This window comes from Dipodomys merriami, unplaced genomic scaffold, assembly GCF_024711535.1.
Source record: "Dipodomys merriami isolate MVZ:Mamm:240054 unplaced genomic scaffold, mDipMer1.0.p SCAF_636, whole genome shotgun sequence".
NCBI classification, from domain to species: Eukaryota; Metazoa; Chordata; class Mammalia; order Rodentia; family Heteromyidae; genus Dipodomys; species Dipodomys merriami.
This window is the reverse complement of record NW_027206220.1, coordinates 441,137-468,645: the sequence shown is the minus strand read 5'-3', so window position 1 is coordinate 468,645 and position 27,509 is coordinate 441,137. Positions and strand designations below refer to the sequence as shown.

Here is a 27,509-nt window from a genome sequence, read left to right as displayed (position 1 = left end):
CCCTAACTCTCTGATCAGAGAGAACTAGGGAGATGCCCTATTTCTTTGCCACCTTATTCTTAAGAGTAATTCTTTTAAACAATCAGCAAAACTGACCAACAAACAAACAAAAAAGCCCTTATAAACCATGCTTACGGGGCTGGAAAGGTAGGTAGTAGTAGTGCTTGCCTTGCATGCATGAGGCTCTGGGTTCAATTCCTCAGCACCACATGAGCAGAAAAAGCTGGAAGTGGTGCTGTGGCTCAAGTGGTAGAGCGCTAGCCTTGAGATGAAGAGCTGAGGGACAGTGCCCAGGCCCAGAGTTCAGGCCCCACAACTGATTAAAAAAAACATGCTTACAAAAATAAAGTATACAACGTATTAGGTGGGTAGATGGTTATTACAAATAACTGTAGGTGAACAAAGTGAGTAACATATGAATTGGAAAAATAGACTCAAGAAGAAACCTGAAGTGTAAGTAGATGTTTAAAAAGAGATTAATAATTTTAAAACTTGCAGAAGAATTCAATAATTTAAAAACTTCCCAGAAGGGGCTGGGAAGGTAGCTCAGCAGTAGAGTGCATGCTTTGAAAGCATGAGGCCCTAGGTTCCAATTCCTCAGAAAAAGCCGGAAGTGGTGCTGTGGCTCCAGTGGTAGAGTGCTAGCCTTGAGCTGAAGAGCTGAGGGACAGCACCCAGGCCAAGAGTTCAGGCCCCATGACCAGCAAAAAAAAAACAAACAGAACTTCCCAGAAGCTCAAGCCCAGATGACCTCACTGTAGAATTATACCAAACACTGAACACCTACTCTTTACAAACTCTTCTGAAAAATAAAAGAAATACTTCCTAACTCATTTATGAGGCTGGTTGATATTGGCCTGATAAAAAAGCTAGACATGACTGGCATCAAATATGGAAATTAAATACCAATATGGGCTATAAATATAGACCTAAAAGTCCTCAAAAATACTAGCAAACTGAAGCCAGCTGTGTATCAAAAATTTTATGATAAAAATAGGACTTAGCCCAGCAATGCAAACTTGGCTTAACATCATATGCTGTTTAATAGAGAAAAGAGGAAAGAATCACAGTCATCAAGAATAGGAGCAAGGGCAAGGAAGACAGCTGGGAGGTAGACAGCTGGGAGGTGTGGCGTTTCTGGATGGGCTGCAGTGCTGGGTGTGAAGCACGGGAGGAGGGAGGAGGGAGGAGGGAGGAGGGAGTAGGAGACGCCCCAGGTCATCTTCCAGAGCAGGGCAGAGCATCCGCTGAGGGCGGGCACCGAGAGGAGGGTAGGAATAGTGAGCTGAGTCTGAGCAGAGCTCCTCTGTGGGAAGGTGGCTGTCAGTCTGGGGGAGAGGGGGGAGATCTCAGAAGGAGACAGCCGGGCACAGGCCCCGGTGACGTCCTTGGGCCTTAGGTACACAGATGTGGAGGAAAGGCACACCCCTTCCTAGAAGCCAGTTCCTGCGTTTCGTCATTCTTGCACAGGGGTTATGAAAGGGTGGCCTTTTAGAGTTATAAACTAATGGTTCTATTCCAGCATAAAGTGTTCACTGATCAGCTGGCTTTGACAACAGTTTCTAAGTTGAAATGTTACTACTTTGGAGTACTAGAGCCTATAAAGAAATTTAAGCTTTGCCATATGTATGAATCTAATGAATTAGATTTAGGATAGTTACTTAAATATTTGAGAAGGTTAGTTAGGAATTTAAGTATATTAATTTACGGTGTTTGGAGTAATTTAATTAAGCACATTTGTAAATGAGTCAAAACACTTCTCAAAGGTCCCCTTAAAAGTGATTTGCTAGACTTATAAATAAATAATAAGATTTATAAGCTGAATTTCAGAGCTTATGGAAGAACCTGTGTCTGTATGAATTTGTAACCTTAATAAATTGAACGTAAATTTAAAAAACCAGAGAAACCTCTGGTCAGTATTTTTAGCCCTAGACTTGCCCTCAAGGGCATTACATCCATGATTTTTATTAAAACCCTAGGTTTGTGTTGGACAGAATTCAGCCGGGCTGGACGGAGGCTGTAAAGCCTCTGACCGAGTTCTCAGGGGTCATTGCGTATCTCCCAGAAATGTCTTTGTGCGCAGACGCGGGCCGCGCCTGTGAGGGCCAGACAGGCCTCTGGCTGAGCGGCCTTCTCCTCATTCCCTTTCTGCATTCCTCCTGGCACTGATCTCCACCGCTGGCCTTAACATTCTGTTCTAGCCATCTCTGTTCATGGATACAAGTTCTCTGGCTTGATTTAAGGATGAAAGCAAACACTTCTGAGGAACAGTTGTCCTTTGTCCGGCCCTATACAAATAGTAATCCCTTCAGCAGAGCTTTTCTCTCCTCCTGTCTTAATAAGAGACGGAGAGACCAGAGGTTCAAGGCTGTATTTTTCTGGTGAGATCCCTTCCATTATGCAGGTGATTGACCAAGGGCAGAATTATCAGTAAAGTGGATGGAGCATTTTATATTCCTGTGGGCAAAGTGAAGAGCCACTGAGAGATTCTGCCTCATGGAGCTCACGTCCGGCTTTTCCGTGGGCTTTTTCTCCCTCACGTCCTCCTCCTTTCTTCTGTTAAGTCATCCTGATGGCTGCAAATCTCACCCCAGGTGTTACCTTGCAGGAGACTAAGGGTGCTTTCTGTACCTGACCCGCTCCCCTGGCCCCATGTCTGCCGTAGCCCTTAGCAGCTGTGCACGTGATGGAAGCCTGGAGTGGAATTGTGGTGGCTACCAGGTCTAGGTGGAAGACTTGAACCAGTCCTCAGTCTGGCTTTCCAAAATACATGTGCAAGCGAACGTTCACTTATTTGCTGCGCAAATGCAATAGAGGTGTAGTGTCGAAAATCCAAGTCGCGGAACTGCTGCAATTGCCGTAAATAACCGTGCATCTAGTTACACTGCCTGTCCCCTCCCCCTCCTGAAGAACATGCCGGCGGCTGGGGCTCATGTTAATGTCTGCACAGGACACAGCCCGCTTCTCCACCACATGCACAGACCGCTCTCGAGGCTGCAGCTCTGCGCGCTGGCGAGGAAGCCAAGTCAGCAGCCCACCCTGCAAGAGCAAGGCCTGGTGCCCTCAGCGGCGGTGCACCAAGAGCCAGGAAGCAGACAGTGGCCTTGTGCAGACCTCTGCTGGGGGTCCTGAGCCTCCCCACGCCCTCTCCTCCTGTCCCAGCTCCCGCGCTGGGCCTCCAGCGCCTCTCGTCCATCACCTCCTGACGAGCTCTGCCAGGCAGGCGTGTCAGGAAGCGTCTGGGTGCTCATTTTAATAACACGTAATTATGAGGGCCGTCTCGCCAGTCACAGTGCATTTGTCAGCTGGAGCTCCTCAGCGGCCAGGTGGGTGGGAGGGCAGCCCTTCGGGGCTGAGCATGGGGGGGATGGGTGCTGGGGGCGGCGGCTCCGGCCCTTTCCCAGCCAGCCCACGTTCTTCCTTTCATTGCTCTTCAGGTTCGAGGGCTGGAAGTCAGGGAACCTGGGTCTGAGCCCCTGGACTGCCAGGTATCTGGAGGGAGGGAGGGAGACTTTGTGGGCCTCAGCTTTCTTTCATGAAAAATGGAAGTTGCTTCCGGTTAAACGTGAGGGTCAAAGAAAGGCCTCAGGAGGAGAGCTGCCCCTGCCGGCTGCAGGCGGGCGTTGGGTGAGAGGGGGGTCCCCAGGAGTGCTGCCCGCTCTCTCCGCAGGTCTGACAACGGCCCCGGGGCCACGTGCATTACAAAATAGGTCCCTGTGTGGCCCCTGCTGTGTCCGTGGAGCCCAGAGGCTTGGGGAAGGAGGAGGGGGAGGGAGTGCAGAGTGACGGCCAGGAGTCACTCTGGCCCGCTGTGTGCTTGCTCTCTGCTGAGGTGGCTGGAGAGCCTGGGTCCCAGGCAGCTCCCTGGGGTTGGGAGGCGCCGGTGCCCAGGGGAGCCGTCTCTCCCTTGCCAGCGTTGCATTCTAGGGCCAGGGCACGGGCTCATGGATGTTAGGGTGCTTTGGATCGGGTCTGGCTTGTAACCTTTGACACTCAGATCAGTGACTGAGTGAGTAAAGCTGAAGGCCCAGCACAGTGTGCAGCTAGCTGGCCTTCAGAGCTAGCGTCCGTCCGTCTGTCTGTCCACATTCTAGCTCTGCTGTCTTGGCATCACATGCTAAATTTCCCTTCTACCCTGGCTGTCCCCTAATTCAGGGCTAACTAGTGAGTTACCGTGTAGCTTCTAAAAACAAAACGTCTGGGAACTGGTCTTGAGTTTTGACCTTCCGGTCGAGGCTTGTGACCTTAGGGTGGTGGTTTCAACTCAATGACAGGGTTATTAGCTTGGAATTTTCATGTTGAGGCAAATTTTTAGAGGGTTTCTGCTGACATCAGTATTGGAGGTTAGCATTCAGACCAGGAAATGGGACATCACTCCCGACGGGTGACAAAGGTCTCCACGGTTCTGTGTTCTGGGAAAATGAAAATGTGCCCTCATGTCAGATGCTCTTGCGTTGCAGCAGTAATTCTCAACACGAATGACAAAGCACAAAGACACTTGTGAGATGTAGAATCTCTTACTATGAAGTACCGTCTGGTGCGGGGCCCTGTGGGTGCGAGCTCTCTGAGCTCTGAATATCTCTCCACTCTGCATTCCTGTGAATCTCAAACTGTTCAGTAAACTAAGATAACAAGGGGACATAAGCAAAGTGAAACGCACGGGAACAAAGCGAAATCAAATGAAGCCAAGTAAATAAAATCGTGAAATAAAGGGCCCAGAGCTGAAGGCTTTCCCTGGGTTGCCTGCACATGTAAAGTCCCTCGGGGTGTATATGTGCCAGAAGGCAGATACTCCCTTCTGAAAACCTGAGTGACAACGGCCCTCTGGTGGTGTTTGTGCTGTGGATTGCCTCTTCACTGTCCCCCGTAGCCGGCTTGGAGTCACGAGTGATTATTGGTTGTTTGCTCACTGAACATTGTTAAGTGCCGCTTTTTACAAACCCAGGAGACAGCCCTGATCTCAAGTTGACATCTCCACAGGTTCCTAAAATAATACACACTAAAACAGCAAAACGCGCAGCCATGCATGTGTGGGCATGGGGGTGCGGGGGAGCGCGGGGAAGGGGGCCCGGTTGCAAGCTGCCCCCTGGGGGGTCAGATCCTCAGTGCTGCTTAAGAGCAGCAACAGAGGCCGCAGTGGTCAGACCCCGGGCATCCTGGTGGGCAGTAGCAGCCCTTCATGCAGAAGGGCTCTAGTGGTCACATCCTCATTTGTAAGGTTCTTGCTTAGCTGTGGCATGGCTGTCAGAAAGGTGTCACAGACAGAAGCTCCTTTAGTGGCCCAGGAGCTCAGCAGTGCCCGGCTTTCCTGTCTTTGACCCATGTGGGTCTCCACTGCTCTGCAGTCTTGATAAACAGTAGTCTCCTGGGGCTCGGGCTCTCGGCTCTTCTCACCAGGGTGGGAGCTCCAGCCGGCCACTGGACCTCAGTCACCCCCCCCGCCCCCCATGCCCCAGGTCTTCTTAAGACGGTGAGTCTCGAGGTCCATGTCTATGGTCAGACTCCCAGAGACCCCATTTGCCCTTGTGAGAGTAATCACCCGTGCGCCCCAACTTCTAGAGGAGAACATTGGCATCTTGGGTTCCTTTTAAATAAGATACTCACGTAAGCTCTGAAATCCAGAGAAAATGTTTCTTGTGAGGTATTTAGCTTTCAGAATCACAGTGCCATGGGGCTTTGGAGGTGCTGAGGTTGAATTTTAAAAACTGATGCAGATAGCTGCATGTGTCCCCACAAAGGAAACTCGTGTGGGTTGGAGTGTCATGCATAAGGGAGGAGGATCGGGCGCAGCAGGTTTTGGGTCATTGTTCTCAGTCGTTTCAGTCCTGTTCTTTGGGTGGGAGCCGGGATGCAGGTAACCTGATGCTGGAGCAGAGGAGCTCCGCCCTGGGGTCAGGAGCGCCTCCAGGAGGACAGGGCGCCGGCCATGGCACCCAGAAGAAAGGGCTCCCTACCTCCTGTAGGACTGCGTTCTGCTAGCCGGGGCTGTGAAAGTGAACATGGCCAATACTCTGACTCTGAGAGCCAGCCCAGAAAAACCTCTCCGTTCTTCCAGAACTGCTCTGGGAAACCCTGGCAGCACTTCCGGGAACTGGGGTCAGCCTCAGTACTGTGCGCACTACAGCGGCAGCGTGGGAAAGCTCGTGAGCTGAGGCGTCATGGTGGAGTCTCTAGTTTAGCGTTGCATTGCTCAGTTGTGCCGTCCCAGTGCCGAAACGTCCAAAAGGTATTCTCAGACACACGCTTCGCATGCCAGCGTCCCTGCGCAGCCCTCAGGCACGCTTTATTTTTCTCTTCATTTCTCCTTGAAAGCAAGTGTGTAAACATGCCTGGGACTTGCTGTTCCTCCTGTCAGGGGACCCGTGGCCAGGCCCTCCTGAATGAGAGATCTTCAGCTGACACATCTGACCCGGGCCTGTGGGCCTGCCGTGGGTTACTGTGACGGAAGGCACGTGGCGGTGCCGCTCTGGCCCGGGCTCTGGTGGTAGGGCTCTCTGACAAAGGAGATGCGTCGGCGTGGACTCTGCCACCCACGGCCGCTGCGGTCTTTCCCGAGCCTGTCTTCTGTGTGTGTGGTGAGGGGAGTTCTTTGAAACCTGCTGTATGTCAGCCGCTCTCCTTCCGATCCAGGGAACACGTTTGGCAGTCTGTACTCTATGCCAGCAAGACCAGGCCAGCATTTCCTCTCCCGGCGATTATTAGGCCAACTGAGGACATAACAAACACTTCAAACGTAGCAGGAAAAGGTATTTTCTGTTTGGAATAAACTCTGAGGAAAATGCCCACCACTGAGGCAGTGCTAGGTGCAGTAACCTTGGGCTTCTCCCGTGATGCGCTTTGGGTCTGCAGTGCTCCGCCGTGGTCAAGGGTCGTGGTGGGGCCTGCGGGAGGGAGGCTGGGCGAGCAGAGGTGAGGTGGAGGGGTGCGCCCATGGTGGGGGCTCTAGGACCCTGCCTCCCCTCGTTCTCTCTCTCCGCTTCTGATGCCATGAGGTGCTCCAACACCCCGGTCCCAAAGCCAATGCGCCACCCCCCACCACCACGGTCTGAACCGGTCAGTACAAACACACCCTGTCCCGCTCTGAGCTGATTGATCCCGGGCATGTCTCAGCGCAGTGTAAAGCTGACCCACATGCCCCCGCCAGCCAGCTCCTGGGCTTTCACCAATGCAGTGTGGCTCAAACCTGTAATTCTAGAGCTGGATTGGGGGATCCCAGTTCAAGGTCAGTCTGGGCAAGAAGAAGCTCATGAGATTCCATCCCAACTCTGCCTGCGCACAGCATCACCCCGTTACCCAAGCTGTGGGGGAGCGCCCAGGGGAGAGCTCGGCCCTGGCTGGTCTCTGCCTTGGAAGGGTGTGGAGGAGCGCTCCAGGGGTAGAGCGCCTGCCTAGCCTGCCTCGCCCGTGCATGGCCTCAGTGCAGCCCCTTGTAAGTGTCCAGAGCATGCTCACAAACATTTCTAAAAAGGATAACAATAAAACTACAATTCCAATGATGACTCATTTTTGAGTTCCTACTGCATGTGTCTGTACAGGTTTTGAAACAAAAAATCCTCACAACCGTGGCATAAAATTTGCACAATTATTTGCTTTCTTTTTTTCTCTGAGGAAGCCGAGACTAAAGTAACTGACTTGTGAAGGCTTCCCAGCAGATGGGCAGCCCAGCCCCGGCGGGAAGCAGCGGTGTCAGTCTTTTAAGGAACTAAATCCTCCCCTCCCCCTTCCCCCAGAGCCGAGCCCCGGGCTGGTTTCTGTGTGGGTTGTGAGGCTCAAGGTCAGGACGGTCCTCCTGCTGCTGCTTCACGGCCATCTCGGGCAGTCCACGCTGGCCTCTGTGTTTCTCTATCCTTGTATGCAAAAGTCCTAGAAATCACTCCCAGGTGTAAAAGCTCAGCCTCATCAGATTCCAAAGCGATACAATACTTGCTCTTGATGGTCAAGGCAAGTGGGTTGAGAGATGCCTAGGAGATCAGTGAAGACGGTTCTGAGTGTGTCTGGGAGGGCGTTTCCACAGTCGGTGAGGATGAAGGACAAGAAGCCAGCCAACCCCTGCAAGCCCCTCTCTTCCTGAGCAAGAGCGCCTCCTGCTGCCCGTGCCGGTGGCGTCAGACTCCAGCTTGGCAGCCCACCACACCCAGGGGGCCCCAGGCCTGCAGGCTTGTTCCCCAGCTGCCAGCTTCCTGCACTGCGCACTGCTGGGTTCCTTTTTTTTTGGTCGGTCGTGGGGCTTGAACTCTGGGCCTGGGCGCTGTCCCTCAGCTCTTCAGCTCAAGGCGAGCTCAATGAGAACGCGTCCACTGGCCCAGCCGAGGCACAGCCTCTGGCTCGGGGAGGGAGACCATGGTACTGGCAACCCAGGAACAGGGTGGGAACTGCACCTCTCCCCCTCCCCCCAGCCCCGCTGGGTCACTGCGGCCCGGGACCCCGCGGAGCCCCCTGCCCCCCCTCACTGGAGAGAGTGGGGGGTCACTGCGGCCCAGGCCCCCGTGGAGCCCCCTGCCCCCCCTCACTGGAGAGAGTGGGGGGTCACTGCGGCCCAGGCCCCCGTGGAGCCCCCTGCCCCCCCTCACTGGAGAGAGTGGGGGGCGGGCAACCGCTTCTCTGCTACTTTTGGGCCACTGCCAACATGCTGGAAGAGAAAATGGTTTTTCATTATCCTAGGAAAAATACTTTGGAAGTATCTTCCAATCAGTTCCTCATCATGCTGCTTTGAAGCTGGTGGAAGGGAATTTGAGGATAGGGACTTTGAGAGTTGTTAGAATTCTCTAAATTGAGACAGCCGGGAAGCCATGAATAGCACTGTGTGGCCTCACTGAACTTGCTTAGCCTCTCTGTTCGTGTTCCTCAGCTGCCAAGTGAAGGCATTCAGAACAATCTAGACTCCTGCTCAGCCTCCTTTGATCCGCCCCTAGGACCTCCAGAGTTCGGGAAAGCCCTGTCCCTGAAGGGGTTGGGCAAGGGAGCCCGACCCTGTGGCAGGGAGCAAGATCCCTGCCTGCGCAGGTTCTCGCTGGGTTTACACCCGAGGGGAAACTAACTCAGCTCCGGACTGGAGCTGAGCCTGAGCTCTGAGCTGTGAGCTCCGGCGGGGCGGTGGCCTGGGGGACCCCATCAGGCGGAGCCCCGTGAAAGCCCGGTGCCTGGACCTCCTGCCCCAGCCCCCACGGACATTTGTCGTTGCGTCTGTGATCTTTTCCAAATAAAAGGAAGGCGTGGGAGCAGACACTGGGCTCGGGCCCGCCCAGACAAGTCCTCTGGACCCGTTCCATGCTGGCATGGAGGGAGAGAGGGGCTCTGGGTCCACACCCGGGCAGGAATAGAGACCTTGTTTCACAATTACCAGAGCAGGAATGGCTCAGCGGTAGAGCCCCTGCCCAGCAAGCACAGGGCCCTGAGTTCCAGCTCAGCATTGCCGCCAGGAAAACGAAGAATCTCGCATGCTGTCCCCTGCCGAACTCTGCGGGGAGGACTGCCGACCCTGTCCTTCCCCCCGCCCCAGGCCTCTGTGGGGCCGCGGGGCCGGCCACCCTCTCCTGGCAGCCCAGGACTCAGGGACCACGCTTCCCGGGTCCCCGCTACTCCCAAATTCTGAACACGAGTGAGTCCCGTTCAATTTTCAGCAAAGCCTCCCTTTCTTGGTGAGACCTTCTGTTTCAGGCTGACCACCTGGTCGGCACGGTGGGCTGAGAAGCCTGTAAAGCTGTGATCCCGGACGGCCTTGTCTCTTGATGAGCTGTCACAGTGCCTCCGACTGTGGCGGGAGACCCGAGACCCGGACGGCTCCGACTGTGGCAGAGGGGAGACCCGAGACCCGGACGGCCCTCTTGCTCCTGGCACTCGGCTCCTCACTGCTGCAGGAGCCGCAGGTCAGGGAGTTCGTGGCCACAGAGCTTAGATCTGCTGCCTCCAAAGTCCCTCCACGAATGGGCTTGGCGGTGCCCGCAAGGGCACTTCGGAGTGTGAGACTGATGGAGAGTTCTTTGGAGCTGAATACACTCCTGTGTCTAGAGAGGCGTTTGCCTGGCAGGTTCCCGTTCGCTGCCCAAGCCCAACTCAGCACCCCTGCTCACCGCCCCCACTGCCCTCTCCCAGGCCAGCTGGGCATCCGTCCCCTCTTGTTTGACCTCTGTCTTCACATGGTCTCTCTCTGACTCTCCGAGGGCCACACACTTGGCCCACCACGCCTCCCCCACAATCCTGGAGCCTCCCCAGAAGGGGTGGAGCGGGGTCCTGGGTGAGGCTGGATGGGCACCCGCCCCCGGGCCTGGCAGCAGGGTGCGGCTCCCGAGGCTGGGCCACAGGTCTAAGGCTTCCTCAGCCTCCTCTTCCCAGTCCTGGTGCCCGAGCTGGAGCGGCACTGATGGGCTCAAGCCGTGCATGGCCGGCCCGTTCATCTGCTCAGGAGACACGATCACTCATCATTGCTGCCCGCTGTGCCCGCCTCCCCTCCCTGCTCTCCTCCTAGGTATTCAGTCTATAGAAGCTGGGGAGGGCTGACCCTGTGTGCACCCCACAGTCCGCTGTGGGGAGCTGACCCTGTGTGCACCCCGCAGGACGCTGTGGGGAGCTGACGCTGAGTGCACCCCGCAGGACACTGTGAGGAGCTGACCCTGTGTGCACCCCGCAGGACGCTGTGGGGAGCTGACCCTGAGTGCACCCCGCAGGCCGCTGTGGGGAGCTGACCCTGTGTGCACCCCGCAGGACGCTGTAGGGAGCTGACCCTGAGTGCACCCCACAGGACGCTGTGGGGAGCTGACGCTGTGTGCACCCCGCAGGACGCTGTGGGGAGCTGACCCTGTGTGCACCCCGCAGGCCGCTGTGGGGAGCTGACCCTGTGTGCACCCCGCAGGACGCTGTGGGGAGCTGACCCTGTGTGCACCCCGCAGGACGCTGTGGGGAGCTGACCCTGTGTGCACCCCGCAGGCCGCTGTGGGGAGCTGACCCTGTGTGCACCCCGCAGGACGCTGTGGGGAGCTGACCCTGTGTGCACCCCGCAGGACGCTGTGGGGAGCTGACCCTGTGTGCACCCCGCAGGACGCTGTGGGGAGCTGACCCTGTGTGCACCCCGCAGGACGCTGTGGGGAGCTGACCCTGTGTGCACCCCGCAGGACACTGTGGGGGGGAGCTGACCCTGAGTGCACCCCGCAGGACGCTGTGGGGAGGAGCTGACCCTGTGTGCACCCCGCAGGATGCTGTGGGGAGCTGACCCTGTGTGCACCCCGCAGGACGCTGTGGGGAGCTGACCCTGTGTGCACCCCGCAGGACGCTGTGGGGAGCTGACCCTGTGTGCACCCTGCAGGACACTGTGGGGAGCTGACCCTGTGTGCACCCCGCAGGACGCTGTGGGGAGCTGACCCTGTGTGCACCCCGCAGGATGCTGTGGGGAGCTGACCCTGTGTGCACCCCGCAGGACGCTGTGGGGAGGGCTGACCCTGAGTGCACCCCGCAGGATGCTGTGGGGAGCTGACCCTGTGTGCACCCCGCAGGACGCTGTGGGGAGGGCTGACCCTGAGTGCACCCCGCAGGATGCTGTGGGGAGCTGACCCTGTGTGCACCCCGCAGGACGCTGTGGGGAGGAGCTGACCCTGTGTGCACCCCGCAGGATGCTGTGGGGAGCTGACCCTGTGTGCACCCTGCAGGACACTGTGGGGAGCTGACCCTGTGTGCACCCCGCAGGACGCTGTGGGGAGCTGACCCTGTGTGCACCCCGCAGGACGCTGTGGGGAGCTGACCCTGTGTGCACCCCGCAGGACGCTGTGGGGAGGAGCTGACCCTGTGTGCACCCCGCAGGACGCTGTGGGGAGGAGCTGACCCTGTGTTCACCCCGCAGGACGCTGTGGGGAGCTGACCCTGTGTGCACCCCGCAGGACACTGTGGGGAGCTGACCCTGAGTGCACCCCGCAGGCCGCTGTGGGGAGCTGACCCTGTGTGCACCCCGCAGGACGCTGTGGGGAGCTGACCCTGTGTGCACCCCGCAGGACGCTGTGGGGAGCTGACCCTGTGTGCACCCCGCAGGACACTGTGGGGAGCTGACCCTGTGTGCATCCCGCAGGACGCTGTGGGGAGCTGACCCTGTGTGCACCCCGCAGGACGCTGTGGGGAGCTGACCCTGAGTGCACCCCGCAGGACGCTGTGGGGAGCTGACCCTGAGTGCACCCCGCAGGACGCTGTGGGGAGCTGACCCTGAGTGCACCCCGCAGGCCGCTGTGGGGAGCTGACCCTGTGTGCACCCCGCAGGACGCTGTGGGGAGCTGACCCTGTGTGCATCCCGCAGGACGCTGTGGGGAGCTGACCCTGTGTGCACCCCGCAGGACGCTGTGGGGAGCTGACCCTGAGTGCACCCTGCAGGACGCTGTGGGGAGCTGACCCTGAGTGCACCCCGCAGGACGCTGTGGGGAGCTGACCCTGAGTGCACCCCGCAGGCCGCTGTGGGGAGCTGACCCTGTGTGCACCCCGCAGGACGCTGTGGGGAGCTGACCCTGTGTGCACCCCGCAGGATGCTGGACAGGGAGAAAGGTCTCGGGGTCAGACCATCAGAGCCTAGGCCAGCCCCACCATCGGCATGCCGTGTGGCCTTGTGCGGGCTGCTAGCCACTCGGCGTCTTAGTGTCTGCGAGGTGCACTGGGCATAATGAGTGGGGTTGTAGAGAGGGCGCAGGGAGCGCGGGAGAGCAGGCATGGGCGGCCTGGGGCAGAGCTCCACAGCGGTGGCTGCTGTTGCTGGTGGGATTGTTACGTAACCTCAGAAGAGGGAAGCGAACCGGAAGGGAGCATATCAGATGCCAGTTCTGCATGCATTTCAGAAAGACAGGTTATTTGGAGCACGGCGCTGGCTGGCCACTTTAGTCCACCTGCCTGCTCAGCACACAGAATGCCTAGGGCTGCCTCCCAGCCCTGCCTGCCCTGACAGTCACTTTCCTAAGTGGCGGGGATCCTGACCTCTCGGGTCTGCACTTCCGGAGTTCTTTGGAAGGGACCGGTTATCAGCCACAGTCCAGGCTGGTTCCCTGCTTGGCACAGCCAGAGGGGCAATTCTGACAGCTTCCTGGGGAGATTGGGAAGTGGGACCCGTTCTTCATCTGCGTTCTCAAGGCCAGGAGTGAGACTGCCACCAGCCAGGTGGGAGGGGACGGGAGGGGCTCGGTCCACGCCTCACCCCACACGTCAGGCGACTGCCTGGCCTTGCAGTCCACCAAGGCCTGCTCTGAAGCTCAAGATCACTGCTTCTCAGTGAATCCTCTGAGCTGTGCCTGCTCAGGGAAGGCAAGGCCACACACTTGGGGGTGGGGGGTGGCAGAGCCCTATCCCTGGTCCTCCTGGGCCGGGCTCACCTGTGCTCCGCGGGAGTGAGCGGGAGCCTGCAGGGCCCTTCTGGGGAAGGAGCATGCCGCCATGCCGCCATGCCATCGGAGGCTCTGAACAGATCCGCACCCACCCACCCAGCCTCCCGGCCCCCAGCTGGCTGTGCCCCACCCACCTCGGGCTGACTCCTGTCACGTGGTCCTGAAGCGGATCAGTTTGGAGCATCAGGCCACTAGAGGGACACAGGAGTGAGGAGTGGACCAGAGGTGCAAAGGCCCTCTGCAGGACCCTGGCCAGTCACCTGAGACAGGATGGGCAGAAGCAGCCAGACCACAAGAGGTCCAGCAGCTTGGACTCCATCTTGGCGACTTTACCCCATTCCAGTGCCCAGAGGCAAACCTTCCCGATACACAAAATCGGGCACGTGGGCAGGGACTGTCTGGAGAGGCCCTACCTGTTGTGTTGGCCTGGTACACGTCGCTGTTCAGGCCCCTCGCCAAGATGCCGGCCACCTGTGCCCCTAAAGAGACGCCGTGTGGGTGGCCCGCATCCCCCCAGGTGAAACAGTGCCCGTTGGCTGCGAGCTGGTGGGCCTGGGTATCTGGGCCGCTAGCATGCGCTAGCATGCGGTCTCTGTGTCATGGGTGGGTCTCACAGGCTTGGGTCTGTCTGTGTACCTCAGCCAAGTCTGTGTGGGCCAGAGGACCCATCTCCCGTATGTTTGTGGCACCACCTACGTGTGTGTTCAGGAAGCCACGTTTGGGGACGGCATGGTAAACCTGCCTCTGGATGGCCAAAAGGAAAGCACTGGGCGGGGCCTGGGAGCAGCCCAGGCTGAGTCCCCAGCGGGGAATCGGGAGGACAGTGGAGCAACCCTCACGGGAACCCCTCCCCTCCTCCTGCACCACAGGCCTGGGCCCCAGCCTGGAGCCAGAGCCGGGAGGTCCTGGGCAGCCCGAGCCCCTCAGAATGAACTCGGGGCCACCCAACAGGTCTTACACTCCTGAGAGAGAAGGGAGGGCCGGAACGGCAGAGCCCTCCCCCGGCAGGCCCAGGCCCCCCAAACCCAGGACTCGCCAGTCCCTGCCAGGCAGGGCTGATTTCCTCTCCAGAAGCCCTGGCAGTGGGCAGAGGTTGACGGAATTCGGGGGACACACATGGCCACATACCCACACTCTTGAGCACGCACACGCGCACACACACACGTACATCCAGGCACACGTGGTGAGCATGCTGGCTCACATGGACATGTGCACACTCGTGCACACGTGTGCACACACATACATATGCTCCCTGGGACACCCCCCTTACCCCTGAGCTGCCGGCACCACTCTCTCTGGGCCCCAGCTAACCCCTGCCCTCCCCCTGCCCTCCCCATGGCCACCGCCTCTGCAGACCCGGCCCTCCCCCCCACCTTGCAGCCCTCCCCCTCCCCACCTCCTTGCCCCCTCCCTCTGTGCTTCCTGCGTGACCTCCCTCCCCGTGTCCTCCCCCTGCCCTCCCTGCGCTCTCCCCCTGCCCTCCCTGCGCTCTCCCCCTGCCCTCCCCCTCCCGTGTCCTCCCCTTCCCCTGCCCTCCCCCTCCCAGTGCTCTCCCCCTCCCTGTGCCCTCCCCTCCCCGTGCCCTCCCCCTCCCCTCCCCGTGCCCTACCCTCCCTGTGCCCTCCCCCTCCCCGTGCCCTCCCCCTCCCCGCGCCCTCCCCCTCCCGGCGCCCTCCCCCTGCCCTCCCCGCGCCCTCCCCCTGCCCTCCCGGCGCCCTCCCCCTCCCGGTGCCCTCCCCCTCCCCGCGCCCTCCCCCTGCCCTCCCCGCGCCCTCCCCCTCCCCGCGCCCTCCCCCTCCTGGCGCCCTCCCCATGCTCTCCCCCTCCCTGTGCCCTCCCCGTGCCCTCCCCCTCCCCTCCCCATGCCCTCCCCCTTCCCTCCCCGTGCCCTACCCTTCCTCGTACCCTCCCCCTCCCCGCGCCCTCCCCCTCCCCGCGCCCTCCCCCTGCCCTCCCCGCGCCCTCCCCCTCCCCGCGCCCTCCCCCTCCTGGCGCCCTCCCCCTGCTCTCCCCGCCCCCCCCCCCCCCCCCCGCGCGCTCCCGCCCGCTCCAGCTCCATTCATTCACAGTTGGCGCCCAGCCCCAGCGGCGCGGAGCAGAGCGGAGCCGGAGCGAGGTGCGCGGCGGGGCGGGCGGAGCGGCTCCCGCACCGCACGGCACCGCAGCGCAGCCGCCGCCGCACGCGGGGCTCGGGGCTCGGGCGGTCGGACTCCGGCCCCGCGGCGCCCTGCGGAGGCGGAGGCACGCGGCGGGCTCCGCGCCATGGGGGCCGTGATGGGCACCTTCTCCTCCCTGCAGACCAGACAAAGACGGCCCTCCAAAGGTAGGCGCCGCCCGGCCCGACCCGCACCGGACCGGACCGGACCCGGACCCCCCCCCCCCGCCCCGCCCCGCCCCGCCCCGCCCCGGGCCCGTTCACAGGTGGGGCCGCCGCTGCCTCCGCCGGCGGCCCGGGACGCGGGGCTCCGCGCCCTCTGCGCCCTCAGCCCCTCCGCCCAGGCCCGCGGCCCCGGCCCAGACCACTGCAAGCCAAAGGAATCGGCGGCGCGGGGGGGGGGGGGGGGAGCGGGGATCCGCGGGGGGCGGGGATCGAGGGGATCCGCGGGGGGCGGGGGATCCGCGGGGTGGGGGGATGCGCGGGGGGCGGGGGATCCGCGGGGTGGGGGGATCCGCGGGGGGCGGGGGATCCGCGGGGTGGGGGGATGCGCGGGGGGCGGGGGATCCGCGGGGTGGGGGGATGCGCGGGGGGCGGGGGATCCGCGGGGTGGGGGGATCCGCGGGGGGCGGGGATCCGCGGGGTGGGGGGATGCGCGGGGTGGGGGCGGGGGATCCGCGGGGGTCGGGGATGCGCGGGGGGGGGGGCCGGGGGGCGGGGATCCGCGGGGTCGGGGGATCCGTGGGGGAATCCGCGGGGGTCAGGGATCCGCGGGGGTCGGGGGATCCGCGGGGTCGGGGATCCGCGGGGGTCGGAGGATCCGCGGGGGGCGGGGGATCCGTGGGGGAATCCGCGGGGGTCGGGGATCCGCGGGGTCAGGGATCCGCGGGGGTCGGGGATCCGCGGGGGGCAGGGGATGCGCGGGGGTCGGGGATCCGCGGGGGTCGGGGGATCCGCGGGGGGCAGGGGATGCGCGGGGGTCGGGGATGCGCGGGGGGGGGGGCGGGGGGCGGGGATCCGCGGGGTCGGGGGATCCGTGGGGGAATCCGCGGGGGTCAGGGATCCGCGGGGTCGGGGATCCGCGGGGGGCGGGGGATCCGCGGGGGTCGGGGGATCCGCGGGGGAATCCGCGGGGGTCGGGGGATCCGCGGGGGTCGGGGATGCGCGGGGGTCGGGCACCCGCGGGGTCGGGCACCCGCGTCCAGCCCCACCGCCCCGGAGGGCACCCGCCCGGCTCAGGCACGGCCGCCACTGCCCAGCCCAGGCGCCGGCCCGGTGGCGTGTCAGGCCGGGCGCCAAGCTGGCCACCACGTTGGGCAGAGGTGCAGGCAGCAGGCAGGGTTGGGCCGGTGAAGGGAGAACGCCCCAAGCACTGACCACGCCAGCACCTGCCGACAGGTGCCAGTGCCCGGCCTTCCACGGCTAGCGGCACGGCCGGCAGGTGATGGCGGACCCCAGGGCACAGTCCACAGTGTCGGGTGATGGCGGACCCCGGGGCACAGTCCAGTGTCGGGTGATGGCGGACCCCGGGGCACAGTCCACAGTGTCGGGTGATGGCGGACCCCGGGGCACAGTCCAGTGTCGGGTGATGGCGGACCCCGGGGCACAGTCCACAGTGTCGGGTGATGGCGGACCCCGGGGCACAGTCCACAGCTAGCAGCATGGCTGTGTCGGGTGATGGTGGGCCCCAGGGCACAGTCTACGGCTAGCAGCACGGCTGTTTCTGGTGATGGTGGGCCCCAGGGCACAGTCTACGGCTAGCAGCACGGCTGTTTCTGGTGATGGTGGGCCCCTGGGCACCGTCCACCCCTGGGGCGTGTTCCTACCCAGGGATCAGGACTGCGAGTCCTCCCGGGGACCTACCCTTGGAATCTCAGGAAGAAGGGCGCCAACTCGGGCCCAAGCCCCAGAGACATTAGGCTGCCCAGCACAAGGAAGAGGTTCATGAGTGCAGGTCCCAGCAGACAGACCAGTCAGGCCGGACGCAGGCCACTCTGGCCCACCTGCAGGCCAGCACAGCCTGGCCCAGGCCTCCATGTCCAGCCCTGCCTCTCGAGCACAGAATCCAGGTGTCATCCGTCCTGGTCATTTGCTTGACCACCACGAGGTCCCAGAGGCCAGGGGTGGTGAGGCACAGTGAACTCAGGTTTGTTCTAAAACACCATCTGAGCTTGCTCCCCTGGAGAGGCGCGAGGGGGTCTCAGCCCGGTCCAGGGTCCCCTGCGCTCTCCAAGCCTCAGCCTCTGTGAGACAGAGCGGAGCGGGTAGGAATGCTGCCGGGGGAGAGGGGGGAGGGGGTTCGCGCCAGACACTGATGCCCAGGCCTCGGCCAACCAGCGGAAGTTGCTGGAGGATGAGAGGATCTGCGGGATGGATTTGGAACTCTGTGCGTAGCCCTGGGGAAGAGAGTGCGGCTCAGACCTTAGCGATGCCTTTCCGTTCTCCTCCCCCCAAACTCCAGCTCCCCCTTCCCCCCAACTCCTGAAAGCACTTGGCTTTCTCTCCCAAGACCCTCGAAAGGCAAGAGGGAGTACCAGAGTGCGGGCTGTTTAACCCCCTCGGTGTTTGTTTCATGACCTTTAAGTACTTGTACAGAAGGGTTGTCATTTAGCAGAGCAGCTTATGAATACAACCCATCCTGATCAACATCACCTGTTCAGCATTCTCACCCGTTCATTCCCCCCACCCTCCTTCCCTCGTTTTTCTTAATTTTGCGTAATACGCACTAATTCCTTGACTTCATTCTGCCCAACCCCTTCTCCCCTGCGCTCGCCTGCCATGTTTGTTGAAAGCTCCTAGAAGGCCCAAGGCCATTGTCTGCACCCGAGGCAAGCGAGGCAAGCCGCTGGAAGCCTAGGTGGTGCTCAGAGTCAGCCGGTGTCTCCCCCCCCCTCCGCACCCCACTGGGACGCGGCTGCTCCCCCTGGGTCTCCACGGCAGGCCACTGGAGCTGGCAGAGTCCATCCGTGAGGGCCGGCGGTCAACAAGCACAGCCTGGCTGTCACCTCCCCGGCAGTGCCTCAGTGTCTGTATGAAGGAAGCTGTATTAGACGTTTCCTCCGGTTCCTTTCAGCTCCCAGATTCTAAGGTTCTTATTGCCCGTGTTTCTCATCAGAGCGGCTGCTAGGATCTCTGAGACGCCAGGCTCAGCTGTGATTAGGTGCAGTCGGAAGAGCCTGGCTGGGATTTTCAGCTCAGGAATCAGTCTCCCTGCTGGGTTCAAGTCCAGGCTCTGCCACTGACTAGCCGTATGACTAAGCCTTGTTTTCTTCAACTGTAAGACAGGGACAGTGGCAGTTAATCTCTTAAAATAGATGTTGTGGTGTGTGCACTTCAGCGCCCGGCCCAGGCTCTGCTGCGTAACAGGTGTCAGCAAGCTGTGGGTCTGTTGGATGTGTGGCTCTCCTGCCACCCCGGCAGTGGGCGGTGCCTTCCGGAATGCTCTTCCAGCCTAGTGCGGCAACTGGGCCGACAGGCGTGGGATGTTGATGCTGGGCTGCAGCCTCTGCTGGCTCCTGCTTGTCACGTCAGGACCCGGTGCTTTGGAAACACACTCTAGAAACACGCCTCTTCAAAGGGGGCCACGCTTCTGCGTGAGGTCACTTACGGGCTGCCCTACTGAATAAACCCATTCAGGCTCACCTCCTGTTCTTTCTGTTTGTTTGTGGTCTCTGTGTGTCTTTAATTAGAAAAGCCCTGCTCCGGGTATGGGGCCTCTGTCCCCTGCAAGGGAGGAGGGTGGCCCGACCGGTCAGCACCGTGGACAGGGCTGGCCGGCTTGAGTGGGGAAGAGGGGCCGCGGGGCTGGCTGCCGCTGGCTCAGGCATCCCACTACACACGCTGTGCCCAGTCAGCCCTTGGCGTAGGCAGCTGTCACTTGGGGAAGGGAGCAGTTTCGCTCTCCACAGTGCCCCAGGTGCGTCACCCACCCCCAGAGCTCTCCACGTGTCTAAGGCCACTGGCGAGACAGAGACGGGGGACCCACCCCGTGACTCCTCAGCCAGACAGCCCGTGGAGGGCCTGCTGAGACCAGCCGTGGGGTTTCTGGTGGGAGACCAGGAAGCAGTGGGTGCCCTGGCCAGGGAGAGGGGGAGCGGCGCAGAGGCGGCGGTCCTGACCGGCACCCGGTCTTGGACTCAAGGGCTTCAGGATGAAGAAATGCCAGTTAGTTAGTCTGTGAAAGGGAGTCTGCATGAGAGGCGCACTGGCATGCAGTGGGCTTTGCCCATCGCTGTCCTTGTTTGTCCTGACGCTAACACGCTTCTCACCATCCAGGAGTTCACCGCACGCCTCCCACAGGGGCCCAGGGAGACCCCCAGCCCCAGGGGAGAGGGACTTGTCCCGTCTGCATGCCTAGACTCTTTCAAGGTGTGCATCCTTGTGACTCACGCCAGGTGTGGAGCTGAGCAGCAGCACAGGTGTCAGTCCCATCCCCACAGGAGGACACTTGTTCTGGTCATTCTTCTCAGTCCCCAGCTTGTTTTGTGTTTGCACATAGTAGTTACTCAACAAAACGGTGGGTAGACTGTACACAGTGAACGGCTGGTTCACAGGAAAAGTTAGCCTCCCGCTGGAACCCTTCCCAGCCCTCTGCCTGGAATGGTTCTGTTGTTCTGTCTGTTGCCTTTGAATCGGCTCTGTCTGTGCAATGTACTGAGTCTGTTTGAGAGCACCGTCCTGCTCCCATCCCCCGTGTACCAGGAGCCCCACGGCAGAACCCCAGAAGAAGCTCAGAGGGGCTCAGGTGGAACAGAAAGAGGCCGGTGGAAAGATGCACACACGGCCTGAGATCAGTGAGGCTTCCCGCTGGTCCCTGGAGCAGGACCAGGCTCACACCCCTGCCCGCCAGGCAGGGCCTCAGCACTAAGGCTCAGTGAGCAGCTCAGAGGACAGAGGCTGCAGAGAGAGGAGAAGAGCCCGTGAATGAAGCAGCGAGTGACAGGAGTGACTAAAGCAGGAGTGCGTGGGTGCCGGGGGACCCCGGGGGGTGGGGTGTGCGCACACGCGTGTGGCGGGACCCACAAACGACGGGGTGTATGAGTGCCAAGCCTGTCACTGGGTCCAGACGTGGTGGCTGTGGGGTCTGTGGAGATGCCAGTGTGTGTCTGTGTGTGTGTGTGTGTGTGTGTGTGTGTGTGTGTGCACGCACGTGCGCACAAGATGGCTTGGAGGGACGTGGAATGGTGGAACAGATGTGAAGTCTGAGTTGGCTCCTGGGAGAAGCCCTGTCATATTCTGCGTAATGTTCTGAAGCCGGCCCTCACTTTCCTCAGGCAGGATTTAGGAGAGACAAGGAGAGAGTTAGAAAGAGACAAGGAGTCCCGGAGCCTCGGAGAAACTCCTTTCAAGGCTTCACCTCCCACAGGTGACATCTTAAGTAGGTCACTTTCTAGAAGTAGCTGTCACCGGTGGGGGCACTACTCTGCGACCAGCACTTTGGACTCGATTCTTGTTATTCCAAGCCAAATTACAAGCTGGCTCTGTGTGTGTGTGTGTGTGTGTGTGTGTGTGTGTGTGTGCACGTGCGTGCGCTTGTGTGTGTGTGCGCGCGCGCACATATGTGTGCGTGTGCATGTGCGCGCGTGTGTGCATGTGTGTGTGCATGTGTGTGCGTGCGTGCGTGTGTGTGCGCACGCGTATGTGCGTGTGTGTGTGCGTGCGTGCGTGCACATATGTGTGTGTGCGTGTGCATGCGCGTGTGTGTGTGTGTGCGTGTGTGTGCGCGCGCGCGCGTGTGTGTGTGCGCGCGCGCGTGTGTGTGTGTGTGTGTGTGTCAGGAGCCACACTCCACTCGCATCCCATTGCCAGGAGGACATGTCCTGGTAAGGACCCCCTGGCTAAAGTGCAGAGGAGTCTCGGAATCGAACCCTTCTCTCTCAATTCATAGACAGAGCCCTCTGAGCCTCAGTCTCCTTCTCTATAAAATGGGGAACGGGGGTAGGGTGATGAGGGGTGAGCCCAGAACTGATACCTTGAGCCCTTTGGGGTCTTGTGTTCGGTCCCAGGGCGGTGTCCCCTCCTGGGTGACCCTACCTGTCCCGTGGCAGTGCCGGTCTCCCCGTTCCTTGACCACCAGACCCCTGAACAGTTTTTTGTTACCCTCCACGGGAGGTTGTCAACTTCAGGTGCTAAGAGAGATCCCCGATGGTGCACAGGGCATTAATTATTACAGTATTATTAGCTATAACGATAATAATTGTTAATATTAAGAGTAACCGATATTAAAACTAGCTAACGCTGACCCCCTCCACTCATCCCGGAACCTTGCTCTGGCATTTCCTGGGTTATTTACCAGCTTCAGTCCGAGAGTTCAAGGTGCTGTGAACAGTTCTCATTTTTCAGATGAGGAAACTGAGTCTCTAAGAAAAGAGGACGTGCCTGTTCAGGGTGGCAGAATGGGAGGACAGTAGAGTCGTCCCAAAGCCGACAGAGCCCGAGCTGCTCACTGGCTCGCTGACGCTAGCTCCTCCTACCAGCTTCCGCCGTGGAGCCTGGCAGCCGACATGCACTCGCGGGGTGGGGAGACCCGTGGGGGGAGGCTGGCGCACCCCATTACCCGTGCTGAGCAGCCAAGCTGCCTGCACGCCCGAGCAGACCACCCCTGCGTCTGTCTCCATTGGAGCTGACACTGTACATGCTTGACTATGAAATGAGTGGGGGCAGAAGGCCAACTAGCAAATTCATTTAATAGGATTACACGTCTCTCCTCTGTGCTAATCGTGCATGGGAACTGGGTTGGTCTACCTTTGTGACAGCCATCACAGCCCGTCAGGGCCAGATGCAGCCAGCGTTTAAACATCTCCAAGTCTGTCGGGCGGCAGAGCCGGGGTTCCACGGGGTCCAGAGGACGGGGAGGGCTCAGTCAGTGGCTTCATCCGCCTGTCTCTGCCAGGGAGCCCCATGAAGAGCCTGCAATCTGTTTTCTTTGTGCCCTCTCCTTCCCTGGCCCTAGTCCAGTTCCGCATATGTAGGTGAGCAGAGACCTGGATTTAAATCCCTATTGGCTATGTGGCCTGGGGAGGCGGGGGGGGGGGGGGGTGGGTGAGCCTTCATCAACATATAATCGAGAAGGCCACGGTTGGCAGCTCCCCCCAAGGCTGTTAGAGGAGTAAGTGCAGCAAGCCAAGGGTGGAAGACACGTGTTCAGCATAGAGAAAGAACGTCACAAAAGAAAGCTGTCACCTACCTGCTCTCTAGATCACTGCTGCTTCACGCCTGGTCCCCAGACCAGCAGCCCAGCCTCCCCCAGGAACGTGCTAGAAGTGCAGAATTCCAGCTTCCCACTCAGACCCGGGAGAGTCCCCAGCTCCAAGAGATGCGGGAGCCCTTGCCTCACCCTGGGGGTGGGGATCACCCTGCGTGATTCCGTGTGCGGTAGCCATCGTGGTGGTCAGGTAGGGGAGATGCTAGTCACGGTGGTGATGGTGTCCGTGTCGGTGGTAAAGTGACGAGTAGATTGGAGACACTCCCTCCCCTGTCCCCGACCTTCTCAGAAGGGATTCCAGACCCAAGAACTCAAATTTCATCAGTTGTATTTGACAAAAGCAGGAAAGAACAGATCAGCTCATGCCTCAGGTTTCCTCTCTCGTGTGTCGTTGGAACTTTCAGCGTGGAGTCAGGCCTCCGTGAAGGTCTGTGGAGAGAAGGGAGAAGCGTGGAGAAGCACGCATATGCTCTTGGACACACCAAGAGCCAAGTGTCCTGCCTCCCAGGACCACGTGGGTGACCAGGGAGCAGCTCTCCGTGCTACGGGCGTGCACGTCCACCAACCCCAGACTTGCAGGGGCCCTGCAGTATTTCTCTGGCAAGTCGGGAAGGTGTATTGGCACTTCTGCGTCCGGGAAACCTCCAAGTGTCGGACTAGCCTGATTCCTTGTGCCGCCGCCCTGCCCGGAGCTGGGGCCAGCCCTGCTCGGTCCACGCTGAGGCCTGGGGGCGGTGGAAGGAGCGGTGCCTTCCTCCAGCCACACGCAGAGTGCCCCCCCCCATCCTCGCTGTGAAACGGGGCTGGGAAGCACCTTTGGCCCGAGCATTGCTCCTCAGCTCTAGCGCCAAAGGCCCGCCAGTCCTGGCCGCGGGGCCCCGCCACCCTGGGAGTGCCTCCAGGACAGCGTCAGAGCAGTGCGTGCACACCGGCCTCTGCCCCGCACAGGGCCAGGGGCGCGCGGCACACACGTGTCATTCCTGTTCCTAGTGGAGACTGGGGTGGGCGTAACCAATGATGCCAGCCCAGGGCCACGCGCGCATGTGGACGGCCGTCGCTGTGTCCCTGGCCCTGCGGCTCTGAGCCAGGGTCCTGGGGGGTCGTGTGTGGCGGGTGGCCTGCTGCGGAAGGTGAGCTGGGCTCGGGGCGCCGGGGCCCCGGGGCTATTCTGTAAAATAAGGCATTGGTTTGAAGACTAAACCTCAGGCGGCAGCCCCCGGGTTTGCTTCCTTGGGTGTGGCCCTGGCTAACTGTTTCTGCTGGGCCTTAGGCTTCTCCTCTGCCCACTGGGTTAGGAGCTCCCACCACGGGGGCTCCTTGGGAAGAGTGATGGAGCAGGAGCGGCTAGCGGGCGTCTCCCAGGTGGCTCAGGAGGGGAGGGGATGGAAAGAGCAAAGACGATTCGGTCCTAGAGAGGCCTGAAGCCTTTATCCATCTCTGGAGTTGATTGATCACGCCTGCACTATCCTGGAACAAAGTCAAGCAAGGGAGGGTGAGGGGAAAGAAGAGTCTGGAAGAAAATGTAAACAGGCGGTTGCAGGTAGCCGGCTGCCTGCCTTGCAAGAGCTCTCCAGATAGGGAGAATTAATTGCTTGTTGTCATTTCATTGTTGCAATTACACTTGTTAAGAGAGAGAGAGGGGATCCAGGTAGGAAGAGCTCCAGTGGAGACACAGCTGGGCGAGGGGGGACAGGACCCGAGCTAGACACTCCAGGCTGTAGAGCGCCGTGTGCGGTTTGCAGAGGGTGGAAACTGAGGCAGGCTTCTCACCCCCCCATGCCCAGCCCCCACTGCGGTGGTCCCAAGCTTCTAAACCACCCAGGGACTCATGTCACCAGAAGCCGTTCTTTGAAGGATGCGTGTGGTCTGTTCACGGGTGAAGAGATGCTTGCCACGTGGCGTGCGGCACCGCTCTGGGCTCACACCAGATTATCTCATTCGATGGTCAGAAGCCCAAGACTCTACCGTAAAAGTAAGAAAATAGAATCTCAGAGAGGACACGCAAAGGACAGGCTGAGGTCCCGGCCGGAGAGGGCAGGGACAGTGTTGGAGGCGGGGTTTGGCTTTCCCTAGGCCCGAGGCTCTGCACCTGTGCTTAGACCTGGCTCCGTGTGACATCGAGGGACGTCACATGGCATCTGGACTGCCTGCACAGCCGGCCTGTGCACAAAGGGAGCACGGCCACGCTGTGCTCGATGGCCTGACTCACTTCTTGTACTCCTGTGCTCCCCGTAGTCCCTGACCTGCTCCTGTGCTCCCTGACCTGCTCCCTGTGCTCCCTGACCTGCCCCCGTGCTCCCTGACCTGCTCCCCGTGCTCTACGTGCTCCCCAACCCACTCCCGGTGCTCCCCGTGCTCCCTGACCTGCTCCCCATGCTCCCTGACCCGCTCCCGGTGCTCCACGTGCTCCCTGACCCGCTCCTGGTGCTCCCCGTGCTCCCTGACCTGCTCCTGGTGCTCCATGTGCTCCCTGACCTGCTCCTGGTGCTCCACGTGCTCCCTGACCTGCTCCTGGTGCTCCACGTGCTCCCTGACCTGCTCCTGGTGCTCCATGTGCTCCCTGACCTGCTCCTGGTGCTCCACGTGCTCCCTGACCCGCTCCTGGTGCTCCATGTGCTCCCTGACCCACTCCTGGTGCTCCCCACGGTCCCTGACCTGCTCCTGGTGCTCCACGTGCTCCCTGACCCGCTCCTGGTGCTCCACGTGCTCCCTGACCCGCTCCTGGTGCTCCACGTGCTCCCTGACCCGCTCCTGGTGCTCCCCACGGTCCCTGACCCGCTCCTGGTGCTCCCCGTGCTCCCTGACCTGCTCCTGGTGCTCCATGTGCTCCCTGACCCGCTCCTGGTGCTCCATGTGCTCCCTGACCCACTCCTGGTGCTCCCCACGGTCCCTGACCTGCTCCTGGTGCTCCACGTGCTCCCTGACCCGCTCCTGGTGCTCCACGTGCTCCCTGACCCGCTCCTGGTGCTCCACGTGCTCCCTGACCCGCTCCTGGTGCTCCACGTGCTCCCTGACCCGCTCCTGGTGCTCCCCGTGCTCCCTGACCCGCTCCTGGTGCTCCATGTGCTCCCTGACCCGCTCCTGGTGCTCCCCGTGCTCCCTGACCCGCTCCTGGTGCTCCATGTGCTCCCTGACCCACTCCTGGTGCTCCCCACGGTCCCTGACCTGCTCCTGGTGCTCCACGTGCTCCCTGACCCGCTCCTGGTGCTCCACGTGCTCCCTGACCCGCTCCTGGTGCTCCACGTGCTCCCTGACCCGCTCCTGGTGCTCCCCGTGCTCCCTGACCCGCTCCTGGTGCTCCATGTGCTCCCTGACCCGCTCCTGGTGCTCCCCGTGCTCCCTGACCCGCTCCTGGTGCTCCATGTGCTCCCTGACCCACTCCTGGTGCTCCCCACGGTCCCTGACCTGCTCCTGGTGCTCCACGTGCTCCCTGACCCGCTCCTGGTGCTCCACGTGCTCCCTGACCCGCTCCTGGTGCTCCACGTGCTCCCTGACCCGCTCCTGGTGCTCCCCACGGTCCCTGACCCGCTCCTGGTGCTCCCCGTGCTCCCTGACCTGCTCCTGGTGCTCCATGTGCTCCCTGACCCGCTCCTGGTGCTCCCCACGGTCCCTGACCCGCTCCTGGTGCTCCCCACAGTCCCTGACCCGCTCCTGGTGCTCCCTGACCTGCTCTCTGTGCTCCCTGACCCACTTACTGTGCTCCCCACACTCCCTGACCCACTCCTGGTGCTCCATGTGCTCCCTGACCTGCTCCCTCTGCCCCCATGCTCCCTGACCTGCCCCCGTGCTCCCTGACCTGCTCCCCGTGCTCCCTGACCTGCCCCCGTGCTCCCTGACCTTCTCCCCGTGCTCCCTGACCTGCCCCCATACTCCCTGACCTGCTCCCCGTGCTCCCTGACCTGCCCCCATACTCCCTGACCTTCTCCCCGTGCTCCCTGACCTGCCCCCATACTCCCTGACCTTCTCCCCGTGCTCCCTGACCTGCCCCCATACTCCCTGACCTTCTCCCCGTGCTCCCTGACCTGCCCCCATACTCCCTGACCTTCTCCCCGTGCTCCCTGACCTGCCCCCGTGCTCCCTGACCTGCTCCCCGTGCCCCCTGACCTGCTCCCCGTGCTCCCTGACCTGCCCCCGTGCTCCCTGACCTGCCCCCGTGCTCCCTGACCTGCTCCCTGTGCTCCCTGGCCTGCTCCTCGTGCTCCCTGACCTGCCTCCCACCCCCCACTGTTCCCTCTGCCCCCCGCGCCCTGCCTCCCGCCCCCCACCGTCCCCTCTGCCCCCCACGCCCTGCCTCCCGCCCCCCACTGTTCCCTCTGCCCCCCACGCCCTGCCTCCCGCCCCCCCACTGTTCCCTCTGCCCCCCACGCCCTGCCTCCCGCCCCCCCACTGTTCCCTCTGCCCCCCACGCCCTGCCTCCCGCCCCCCACTGTTCCCTCTGCCCCCCACGCCCTGCCTCCCGCCCCCCACTGTTCCCTCTGCCCCCCACGCCCTGCCTCCCGCCCCCCACTGTTCCCTCTGCCCCCCACGCCCTGCCTCCCGCCCCCCACTGTTCCCTCTGCCCCCCACGCCCTGCCTCCCGCCCCCCACTGTTCCCTCTGCCCCCCACGCCCTGCCTCCCGCCCCCCACTGTTCCCTCTGCCCCCCACGCCCTGCCTACCGCCCCCCACCGTCCCCTCTGCCCTCTGGAACCGACAGCAGACCCTCCCACCCCTTCTTCTGTTCTCCTTTCTTGGCTGACTTCCAACGCTTTGGGGAGCAATAAACCAAGTCAGGAGCTCGAGAAAGGCTGAACTGAGCTCAGCGTCAC

At 61.3% G+C, this 27,509-nt stretch overlaps 1 protein-coding gene across 5 annotated transcripts in view; it reads left to right on the top strand.

The window, feature by feature from the left end:
- The window catches only part of LOC138815302 (A-type potassium channel modulatory protein KCNIP1), a 179,606-nt gene that overhangs the window by 40,083 nt on the left and 112,014 nt on the right, over positions 1-27,509 (top strand). The window contains exon 1 of one of the 5 annotated variants that reach the window (XM_070004634.1): positions 15,571-15,666. The exons of 3 other annotated variants lie outside the window; for them this stretch is intronic. In XM_070004634.1, the coding sequence (XP_069860735.1) occupies positions 15,606-15,666 (61 nt within the window). In that variant the 5' untranslated portion in view covers positions 15,571-15,605. Of the gene's footprint in view, positions 1-15,570; positions 15,667-27,509 lie in introns of those variants that run through there. One more of the 5 variants, XM_070004636.1, reaches the window with a different exon arrangement.